Source organism: Notolepis coatsorum (genome assembly GCF_963971535.1).
Source record: "Notolepis coatsorum genome assembly, chromosome: 12".
Taxonomy (NCBI): Eukaryota; Metazoa; Chordata; class Actinopteri; order Aulopiformes; family Paralepididae; genus Notolepis; species Notolepis coatsorum.
In genome coordinates, this window is record NC_140176.1 from 64,538,404 (window position 1) to 64,550,393 (window position 11,990).

Consider the following 11,990-nt stretch of genomic DNA (forward strand, 5'->3'; position numbering starts at 1 on the left):
TTTACATTTAAGATAACAAAAAACGAAATGTATATATGATAAGAAAAAAAAGTATTAAAAGTATTATCATTTTAATAATTGTACAATTTTGTCAGATTATCATTGAATATAAAATAAAATCTTTGTAGTGTTCTGGACAGGTTTAGGATCAAGGAAGCCAGTGTAGACAATGTATGCACTCTCACATTACAAGAGAGATCACAGGGTACATGTACATCTTAACTATAGCCATGGAGTCGGTAGGTAATTTAACAGCATGTTGGATTGCATGGTATGGTCTTCTATATACAGTAATTATGAGTATAATAAGCAATTAAGTGTTTTTAATACATGAAATGCTTATATTTTGATAAAAATGATGAATACATTATGTAAACATGATTCTTGCATACGTATTCATTACGTATGCAACAAATGTCCCCCAAAATCGACACACTGTCCTACATTTGGATCATACGGATTTTGTCACCCTAATTGCAGACTATTTCCTGTTTGCTACATGATCCGGACCCTATCATTCATAAACAATTTAGTCAGTGTTTAACCATTGAAACAAGGATCCTAAAAGGTTTACTTTCATATCATGACTGGATTATTAGTATGATTAAATGACTTAGCATTAAGGACTGCATAGGTGATAACGCTACCCTCCAGTAGTCTCTTTCCGCTTTCCCTTCTCTGTCTGGGGAGGGCAGATTTAATTTAGTCTTTTTCAGTTTTAAGTTAACATATTTATAGATTGTGTATAATAATAATAATAATAATTCATTTAATTTATATAGCGCTCCTCAGTAACCCGAAGTCGCTGACAGTAGTCGGGAGCAAGAGTACAAACAAAGAAACAAAAGCAAAGAAACAAAAACAAAGAAACAACAAAGAAACAAAAACAAAAGGAACATGAGACCATGGGGGGAACAGGGGAGACAGCATGAAAGCAAAAAAAAAAGACTGGAGACAGACATCAATCAGGTTGGAGGGGAGGGGGGGGTTTAAGGGTGGGGGGGGGTTGAAGGCAAGGGAGAACAGGTGGGTTTTGAGGCGAGCTTTGAAGGTGGAGAGTGTAGGGGAGTCTCTGATGGACTGGGGGAGGGAGTTCCAAAGTCGGGGTGCAGTACGAGAGAAGGCCCGATCTCCGAAGTTCTTAAGCTTGGATGTCGGGACAGTGAGGGAGGCAGTGGAGGAGGACCGGAGCGAACGGGTGGGGCGGTAGGGAAGAAGGAGATCAGTCAGGTAGGGGGGGGCCAGGCTGTGGAGGGCTTTGAAGGTGAGGAGTAGTGTTTTAAAGTTTATGCAGTGTTTGATCGGGAGCCAGTGGAGGGAGTGGAGGACAGGAGTGATGTGTTCGCGGGACCGGGTGTTAGTGAGGAGGCGGGCGGCTGAATTTTTGAAAGTTGCAGACTAGCTGCAGGACTAGCTGATATCTTCTGAGATTACTTTTATGGAACAATTGGAAACCATCCAGACTCATAGCGTAGCAGGCCCTGCCGTGGCATCGATGTGAGAGAAGGCGTTTACACTCGCCAGCTAATGCCAGCAGGGCTACAAGCTGGCGAGGCAGGTAGCTATGATAGCTGCTACTCATGTGTGCAGGATATCATCCATCCAAATATTGTGTCTGTTATTATTCAAAGCATTCATTAATCCCTGTGGTAATTTTGTGTTCCGTGCAAGCCAATTCCTACTGCAAGCACTTAGCTGGAATGAAAAAACAGTTCCACGTGTCGAGAGTGAGGTAACGCTAGCTGTGGGGCCAATTGGCTTTGCAATAGCTCCGTGCTCTGGCCACAGTGAGCTCTGAAGATCCAAACTATCAGGCATGATGTAGGAAAGATTGCCCTGCTGCTTTGACTCTGCTATGATGTGCCACGTTCCACGTTGAGTCACGCCAAAACTCTGACAATGATTTCAGATTGCACCAGCGGGTATCACATTAACTAGTTGGGGGTTAGCCAAAGCAGTCGATAAAGCTGTGGTTCGCAAATCTCGAAAAACCGGGGGCAGCAAGGCCGCTAGCGGGGCTCCTAGACTCTTACACCTGGATCGGACGGAGCCCTTCTTAGCACCTGGGGCGGCTTTTTGTGTTGTGAATCATTTGAAAGTAAAAGCGGGATAACGTGATTTAGGGATTTAGGGAGATGCAGAGATAGGCATCTCTAGAAGCACCTGCATGACCTGTGCAGTGTGGAGGATATCCCTTTGTTCGTCCTAACAATGTCCCCTGAAGATCCCCTTCCCCACCTCAGTGTTCTCCCAGCTGGCCACGATGAGACACTCCTCTTAGCCCAAGCTCATTTAATCGATATGTACTTTGTATATACGTTTTCACTATTAAACCTATATTGATCGTGAAGATCAGTCTACGACATAATTGATGATTCCAGTTCCCCCACAGCGCCTACAGAACGTCCCTCAGATTGTCCCTCCGACAAAAACATCCATGTATGAGTGATTGAGTGAGTGAGCCAGACATAGCCCAGGGCAGTGGTCCTGCACGCCGTGGGGAAAGAAAGAAAATAAATGCCCCTGAAATGACTGGGATAATGTTTCTTCCACAGCTCTCCTGTAATTAAAAACCAAAACAAGCAGCGCTGAACAACGAGTTGGCGAGAGCGAGAGCGGGTCACATTATCCACACAAACAAGCTTAAACACACGGTGAACTATACGCCCGAGGCTTCTGAACGTTAAGAGACTTCAATCTCTCTAAATGGATAATCCTGTTCTTCCATGTTTAATCTCCTGGTAACATGCTCTTTGTTGTCGGAGCACGGAAGTCCATTTTAAGAGCTTAACCTGTTAATTTCTCGCCCCCACCCCGCCGGCCTAACTAGCGGAGGCTAATATCGCCGCACTCCCAAGGTCCCTAATCCCCCCCCCCCGCCCTGCCGCCGCCGAGCGCATACACCGGGTTTTTCACCGGAGGTTGTTTTAAATTACCCGGCCCTAATCTGGCCTGATCCTCGCCAAGTTCTTTTCAACTTGGATGGATATTGACCAAAGATGTTAATGCAATTGTTCTGACATACGGTAGAACTACAAAGGCATGGTGGGGAAAAAAGAGAGAGAGAGAGACAGACAGACTGAGTGAAACGGAGAGACAGATACACACACACACAGGCGCAGGGGTTAGCACTGCTGCCTCACAGCAAGAAGGGTTCAAGGTCTTTCTGTGTGGAGTTTGCATGTTTCATCCTGTGTTTGCGTGGGTTTCCTCCCACACCATAAAAACACATGCATGCTCCCAGAATTAGACTCAAGAGTTTGACTGGGATGATATTTGAACAAATGTTACATTAGCCTCCCGCAACCCTAATCATCAGCAAATACATTTTAATTATATCCATAGGACGTATCTCACACCTAGGAAGCTGTTCGCTATGGGACTGGTGACCGACTCTCTGTGCACTTTGTGCTCTGAGGGCCACTGGCACTTATATGCACATGTTTTGGGATTTCCCACCAGTAGCTAGTTTTTGGAAATCCATAACAACTAAACTTTCAAACATATGTAACCTAACAATCCCACTTACGGCAGCAACACTACTTCTGAATGATATATCATTACTACCAGCATCCATACAACAAAAAATAATCATTCTGGCGGGCGTTACTGCAGCCAAGAAGCTAAGGAATGAGGTGGGAGGAACCTGAGAAACTCACTATGATTAATTGGTCTCTGACACTACTGGATGTCATCTATATGGAAATCTCTACTGCACGTGTAATTGGGGTGGGACAGGCCAGCATTGAGCTGTGGGTCGCAACGGTCGATAAAGTAAAGGCCACTATCTAGCAGCGGAGCGGGGTTGGGGTGTTGGTCCTGGGGGGTCCGGGGGTGGGAGTGGGGGAGGAAATGTCCAATGCTTTTTGTGGCGTTTGTGATAATATAATTTGTTTACATTTTTAGGTTCTGTATTTATTATTTCTGTTATTATATTGTCATTATTATTGACAGGTGTTGTTCTGTTTATTATTACTGTATTATGTGCTGTCGTGTTTTGTTCTATATTCTATTATTATTATTTTTTTTACATAATTTGATTGATTTGCTACTATAGGTACACTGCTGTCTAGAGGTGTAAAGGTACCGAATCGTTTCAGTGTAGTACTGTGTACCGTACCGAATGGCTGTGTAGTGTACCGAACAAATACCCACTAACGACCGCCCACCAGGGGCTGTTTTTTTCACAATATAATATAATAATTATATATATTTTTAAAATTTACAAGTCGATTGTTAATTTCAATATAGAATATTAGTTGACAGCCCTACAAGTACAATTCGTTACTGCACACTACATCACCCCTGAGTGGAACATGGAAAGCCAAACTTTCCCCCACTGTACCGAAAACCCATACCGAACCGTGACTTCAAAACCGAGGTACGTACCGTACCGTGGTTGTGTACCGTTACACCCCTACTGCCGTCACTGGCCTAGAAGAGTCGTTGCTCCCCGGATGCTGCCCACTGCTCCTAAATAGTTAGGATGGATTAAATGCAACAGGATACATTCCTGGTATATATATATATAAACAAATTGATTGTTCCCTTGTTCCCTTCCTAATCTTTCTTATAATTGTGAGGACCTTCCATTGACAACATTCATTCCCTAACCCGCTACCCTAAACCTAACCCCAAGGCCTAAAACTGCTAAGAGGAATATCTAGCCGAAATTTGTAGAGTAAACGCAAGTAGGAACACACACATACACACACACCCCCCCCCTCCTATTGATTTCCCGTCCTCCCCCCACTTCCTTCTCAGGGCTGCCAGGCAGCTAAACGCCTATAGAGGGAGTTTCTATACATAGAGGCCTTTTAACTCTCAAGACGTCTGTAATATCTGACAGCCACCGATGGACCTTCAAAAGTCAAAGGAGAGGACTTTGCAACAAGGTCAGACGGCCGAGAGAAGAGAACTTCGTTTCCCCGCTAACAAAGAAGTCAACCCCGACACCAAACGCCCATTTGAAGTGGGTGTTATTTTCAAGAGAGAGAGGGGGGGGGGGGGGGGGGGGGGGGGGGGGGTGGAGGTTGGATTTGGACTCCAAAGCCGACGTGAATTATTTATGTCCTGCTTACAAACCTGTATTTGCAAGGAAGGATAGCGGCGTCCACAAGCGCAAAAGCCACGCTCTGAGCTGGAGGTTGGCCCCCATGGAGGATAAGGGAGGGAGGGAGTGCAGATCCCGGTGTGGTAGCACATCAGAGAGAGGAGAAGGATTTAAAGGAGACTTACGCTGGTGAGAGGAGTGTGGGAGAAGAGTGAGAAGCCTTCAAACAGGTACTCGTGGTCATCGTACTCGATCACTGTGGGCCTGTCAGTCTAGAGGAGAGGAGAGTACACACACAGCTTGAGAACAAAGCTTTTACATCATTGAGAAAAATATTTCTTATCAGTTCTGCTCCACAAAGTAATGCTCCTGGACCAGTAAGGAATGAAATTCGATTTTGAACGATAGCCGTAAAACTGACTATACTGTAAGCTGCCGACTCTGATGGCCACTTCAACCACTATCGCAGGGAGAAGGAATCTTAACGACCACTTAAAGGGAGAATAGCACCCATTTTCAGAATTCACGTCGTTCCCGTGCCCCCGGGACTGTATGGTCAATACTTGTAAACATGCACCACTCTCTCGGCTAAAGCTAACAAGGACACAAGCCTCTGTGACACTTGATTTATATCATGGGATCATACCGAGATGCGTCCACTATCAGGTCTGGACAGGCCCAAATTGGAATTTGCTCACACTGTGATCCGAAGGGCCAGGCCACATTGCGAGTGGATTTCAAGACTACTGAACCTCCATACCAGAAAATACCCTACTTTTGGGGGGTTTCAGACACTTCCTTCTTTTATAAGGTCCTTGATAAACTATAAAAGAAGGAAGGGTCATCGGGTCACAGTGTAGCGTGTGAACGCATATAGGTGCCAAGTGTGGAAACTTTCAGTTCGGCCGACATTGAGTTGTCATTTAAACAGGTTATTACCTCGGATGTCAGCATCATCATCAATTCCTTGCATTGTTCACTAGCTAATGTTTGACATATTGGTTGATGTATATTTCCTCAGATAGCTGGTATATTTAGAATGTTAATACAGGCTTCAATATAACTGGCACCACGCAGAGCGCTGGTGGTCCGATGTGATGACCTTTCCTTCTTTCATAAGTTTCTTGATACAAACCAGGAAGTTGGTGGGAGGAGACACCGTGATCCTGTAGTGGAACAACTTCCCGGAGTTGTTGTTCATGAGACGACACACTTTCACAGGCTGGAAGAGAAACAAGATGACGTCGTCATTAAAATCATACCATATGGATTTTAATTCTCACATAAATAGATTAGCTATTCAAACGGGGAGGGGGGTGTACTGTGGCATGCATACAGACAGCGTGTAGGTTGATTGGGATGATGTCCTTGCCCTTACGTGTGGTGGTGGGTTTGAAGGTTATGACAGGTTTGATTTATTCATAGTGAATCATACCTCCTCTCCTGGGTAGATGCTGTGGCGGATCCCTGTACGTCTGGCCTTGGCACTGCACTTACAGAGCGGACCATCATTCATCTGGACAGACAACCGATACATAACCATCACCTCCACATCGCTGCAGACAATGAATATCAAAGTAGCGGAGAGCAAACTGCTCAGAGACAAAGAGAAAACCCAGATGTACTCAGTAGCCTCTAACTGGATATTATAGGCTGCGGCAGGCTGTCGCTATCTACATAATGCCAGGCTCAGACCGCAGGAGTTTTGCCCCCAATTTAGCTCAAGTGGGTCGTCTCGGGCATATCTTCTGAGCTCGGGATGAACCCCCCCCCCAGGTCCAGGGAGATGATCTGGATGTTTGGTTGACAGCGTGGCCCTCACTACAGTATGAGCAGGTCAAGGACTTGGTGTAAGAATTCTGCATCCTTCGTTTGAGCCATCTGGGCCTGGGTTTAGCATAAGGCTGCGTTTCTTTACATAAAGCACAGACAAATCAGTGGTACAGATGCACCTTCAACTTCTATGCAAAGATGATAATCCAGCAAATAGGAGTCAGTTATCTCTGCTCTGACCGATGTCACCATCTGGTAATACATATAGGATTCCTTACTAGGTCAATAGCAGATTTGTGTTCCGTAAGTGTTTTTGCATGTTATTTAGAAATTCTAACCATGCATTTATTTATTTTTTTATTCCACGTTACTGGAACTCTATGCTAATCAGATAAGATAAGATATTCCTTTATTGATCCCCTTTAGGATATTCAAGAAATTCAGTGTATCATCGGTTCTTTTCACATTCAATTGAGAATCCAGAACATTTTAAAATTATGTTATTTGTTCATGAATCGGATACCAAAATAACGGTTTGTTTGTTATACTTTAGATTTTATGCTCAGGTAAATAGGAAATGAGGAAACAGTTGTACCTATGAACTCAGAAGATTGCCCTGGGTGCTCTCAGCGCCATCAATACAATCTTTCCCAATTCATCGTCTATGGAGCAGCTTCAGACTTTATACTTGTTTTCACTAATATCCGCCTCAGATCAGAGGAATAATAACATGTATGAATTCTAAAAAAGGGGCGTAGTTCCCCTTTAAATATCTGTTTTTTTCATTTCCTATGTTTGACTTGAGCATAAAAGTGAAAGTATGATTTTTTTCATAAATGAATAACGAAATAACAAATAGTTCTTTAATTTTCCCATTTTGGATTCTCAATTGAATATGAAAAGAAAGAACAATACAGATTCATGCTGCTTGGCTCTGTGTATCAAACACACCTCTTTATCACACTGAGGATTCAATGCTTAATGCAGAATACGTTTATTTTTGTATTTCAACACCGCTCATTCCTTATCATGGCATTGACTGAGTAATGCATTGTCCAAATAAATCATTTCAGGCTCAACGTCCTTCTCTAAAAAGTTGGATTATTGAGAATGTGTGAAAATCAATGCAAAACTCTCTGAGGTACGTTTTCTCAGAACACTTGAGCCAAAATGTTTAATAAGCCATAGATTCCAAAATATAGCTCATTGTGAAGCCCCCTGGTCCTGTACGTTAATATCATGTGAAAAGATAAATATACAAAACCAGCCCCTCACCTCTGAACAGGTCCTGCATTATTATATTATTATCATGCTGGGCTACAGATGGATAGTATGTTTACATCAAGTGTCATGCCTGTGAAGCGCCACTAGGGGGCAGACTGGTTGACAAGTGAATGAGCGAGTGAGATCCTGGATCTACAAGGGGAACATCAGTAGAATGATTATGGTGTAATTGACCCATCTCAAGCCACGCCCTCTTTTCTTGATCCTCCAGTCACAACTGTTGCTTTCTTCGGACAAACAACAGTTGTGATTGGAGTAATTTCAGCTTGTTGAGAGGGAGGAGGGAGCCACAGCGCGTTTCTCCAGTTACTTTGAAACGTCTTTGGTAACTTGTAGAAGAAGGCAGTCTTTGGTCGAGAAGAAAGGTAATCATATGATGTTCTCACATCAATGAGTTATTGTAATCGTGATCAATATCAGAATAAATGTGATTATGATTTTTGCCATAATTGAGCAGCCCTAGTGTGTGCATGTGTGTGTGTGTGTGTGTGTAGTGAGTGACTGACTGACTGACCTGCCCCAGGTCGTTGTACCACAGCTCATCGTGCAGGCGGTCTGGGTGGGCCTTCTTCCGCTTGATCTCGGCGATGACGTCGAAAATGTCAGAGTCGGAGCTGCAGGTGCTGCCTTCATCTGACTCACACTCTGACTCACTACTGCTGCAATCTAGAACCACAGTACGACACGACTGGCCTGAGATCAGTACGACAGACTAGACTGGCCTGAGCTCAGTACGACAGACTCGACTGGCCTGAGATCAGTACGACAGACTCGACTGGCCTGAGCTCAGTACGACAGACTCGACTGGCCTGAGCTCAGTACGACAGACTCGACTGGCCTGAGATCAGTACGACAGACTCGACTGGCCTGAGCTCAGTACGACAGACTCGACTGGCCTGAGCTCACTCTCACACACGCACTCAGCTCTGAGCTCACCAAGTCTGGTGAAACAGTATTCATTATTACCGACACTGTAAGTTAAAAGGTGCTGTAAGTGGTGTTTTTTTGGTCAAATAAGTGTTAAATAACTCTGAATAGGTAGTGCACTAACTGATAAGGCGTTTTGGATAACAATTATAAAACAAACAACAGAGAGTAGGCTAGTACAGTACCTGGATCCTCATCTAGTTTGGTCTTGGGTGGATCCCATTTGGGTCTGACAGCTTTGGCACGCTCCTGTCTTTTAACCAGATCCTGCTCAAAGCGGTCGTATAGATCCCGGAGTTTGCTAGTCCCCACAACTGTAGAGTCACCCTGGAATGAATAACACAGTCTGTCTCAAGCACAGGACAAATCAAGAGGAGCAGCTTTAACGTCTGCAAAACAGCAATAGAATGGCCACAGTGACAATTGGCTATTGATTTTGTTTCTAGGGCAGAGAAAAATAAAAACAATCAATTTCAAATGAAACAAACCTTTCATTTGAATCAAACTGATTCTTGAAATCTGTGCCTCGTTTTCAGTTATTTTCACTAAACGTTATTTCAAGCACGCCTCTCGTCCTGCAGATGTCCCTATGTTGCCTTACAGTCTGCTGAACAACTACTGCTGAACCACAGTTCACCAAAATGACATCTTTTGACAACAATGGAAGGTGCTGTGGCCAGCGCCATCAAGCCTACTCGAATCAATATTGAATCAAATTAAATTGGGACCTTGTGAATTGAAATTGTATCAAATCAGGTAATCAATGCAGATACCCTATTTGTTTCTACTTCACAGAGGGATACTGCTAGAAAATGTTGTTTAGGAGTTATTGGAGAAAGGACTGTGGTTACATTTACTTTTGTTTTGTGAAATTTTAGCGAAAGTACACAGCATAGCATCGTCATCACTAAAGTAAGTATTCCAACAAGGACCTAATAATCCGCTGAATTTATATAGAATTTGATAATGTCACATTTGTTCAGAAATGCGTCCACGTATTTGCACTACATTCATACCTCATTTGCAATTGCACCTTACCTCAACGTTTTGTACCTCATTTTCTGCATTGTACCTCACTTGTTTACTCATCTTTACTCACTGTAATTAGACTGTACCAAGGTTGTACTTTAGATTGTACTGTATATCGGAGTTAGTTTGTTTTTGTTTGTGTCTACACGTTAAAGTCCATGTACTGTCTGTCCATGTACTGTTTGTGTACTATAATTCAATGTCTGTAAAGTGCTTTGAGATACCTTATGTAAGGCGCTATATAAAATAAATGTATTATTATATTGAATATATGTATATTCCTTTCACTTTTTTCTTTTCTTCTTTTTTTACTGTATGAAGCACACTCTCAGGGGCTCATACAGAACGAAGCATTTCACCGTAAAGTACGTGTATTTTATTGTGATATTTAATAAACAAACTTGAAACTTGAACTTGATTTAATCACAAGGAGATTCATAATCCCTAAAGGAATACACGTATGGTGGCCTGCACGTAAGATCTCCAACTTCTTGATCCTAGGCTACTCTCTTTGCTTCTGAATGAAACGTGTGATTTTCACTCTGCATTCAAACATCTTAGCCTGCCGGGTGGTTGCTGGGCGGCTTCTCTTCTGCCTGGCATGTACTGTATAGCCTATTCCACTAGGTGGCGCCAAGGCGATAAGAGGCTGACAGTACCACTTGGTCCATGGGGTCGTTGGAGTAGTAGTTCTCTGCGTGGGTGCAGCGGATCCAGGCGGGCTTGAGCAAATCATCCTCGTCTCCCTCCTCATCCGCCTTCTCCTTCTCCTTCTCCTTCTCCTTCTCCTTCTCCCTCTCCCTCTCCCTCTCCCTGTCTCGCTCTCTCTCCCTCTCCCTCTCCCTGTCCCTGTCCCGTTCCGTGGAGTGCTCCTCGGAGTCCCGGGTCCTGCTGGAGGCGTGGCTGCGCTCCTTGCTCTGTCCGGAGGCGTCAGGCCTCCTGTCCCTCTCCTCTTCCCAGCGGCTGCGCTTCCTCTCTCTGCTCGGGGACCGGCTGCACAAAACCAGAGTCAAGAATGAAGAAACGCCTCCGTGCAGAATGAAGTACACGCGGCGTATTGCATGGAATCAAATACAGCATGGGCGGTGGTGGTAAAGCAAGGATGAGCTAAATACTTTTAAGATTCTAAGACACTAAATGGGAACATGTACTGTAGGTACCTTCTCGGTCTCTTCCTGTGCTGCCTTTCCGGAGACTGGGACCTCCGGCTCTCTCTGTGGCGATGCCTTTCCCTGGGAACACACACGCAGCTTTGAAAATCGACAGTGGGAAATAGTATCAAAAAGGGCTTCCCCTTGCAATGACGTCACTGATCTTCCAATCCCACAGATCACAACATATGCAAATTAGCATTATAGGTTGGGTGGACCACCTGGGCTAATTTGCCTCCCCAAGTGGCCTAGCCGCCTAGGCACTAGGGAAAATAATAAAATCACATGGTTGGCTAGTTCTATGTTAAACTGAGAACCATAGTTATGTAGGTGTGTTTTCACATCCCCTTGTGGATTTAGGTATTGCATTAATGCAGTACCCAATGGAATATTAATACTTTGAATATTTCAAAGATGTTATACTGCTAAGTGCAATGTAGGGTCATCAACATTGGGTCTAACTGTTTATAAAGTTATGATCTTTGATGACTTGTTAGCTGTACATTTTTGGTGGTTAACATTAGTTCTAAAGTTTGGTACCAGCTAATGTTAAGAGCTACCCTAACGCCAGGTTGTGTTGGATGCTTTGCACTGTGGGGCAGACCACAGTACAAGTGGAAGGCTTGAACTCTTTAACACCTAGGGCTGGGCGATACGAAGAAAGAAGGCCTCCGTCATAAGCAGTTATCATCGGACCCAGTAAGAACGATGCGAAACAGTAAGAAGCATTTTGTATAAAAGTATTCTGTACTTCTGTATGACAACTATTAAAG

At 43.9% G+C, this 11,990-nt stretch overlaps 1 protein-coding gene across 1 annotated transcript in view; it reads right to left on the bottom strand.

The window, feature by feature from the left end:
* Positions 1 to 11,990, bottom strand: part of drosha (drosha ribonuclease III) — a 247,470-nt gene that overhangs the window by 233,838 nt on the left and 1,642 nt on the right. The window contains exons 3-9 of the mRNA XM_084326516.1: positions 11,227 to 11,298; positions 10,726 to 11,059; positions 9,223 to 9,364; positions 8,625 to 8,776; positions 6,489 to 6,569; positions 6,189 to 6,275; positions 5,239 to 5,325 (exon numbers count right to left, since the gene is read on the bottom strand). Of these exons, the coding sequence (XP_084182642.1) occupies positions 5,239 to 5,325; positions 6,189 to 6,275; positions 6,489 to 6,569; positions 8,625 to 8,776; positions 9,223 to 9,364; positions 10,726 to 11,059; positions 11,227 to 11,298 (955 nt within the window). The remainder of the gene's footprint in view (positions 1 to 5,238; positions 5,326 to 6,188; positions 6,276 to 6,488; positions 6,570 to 8,624; positions 8,777 to 9,222; positions 9,365 to 10,725; positions 11,060 to 11,226; positions 11,299 to 11,990) is intronic.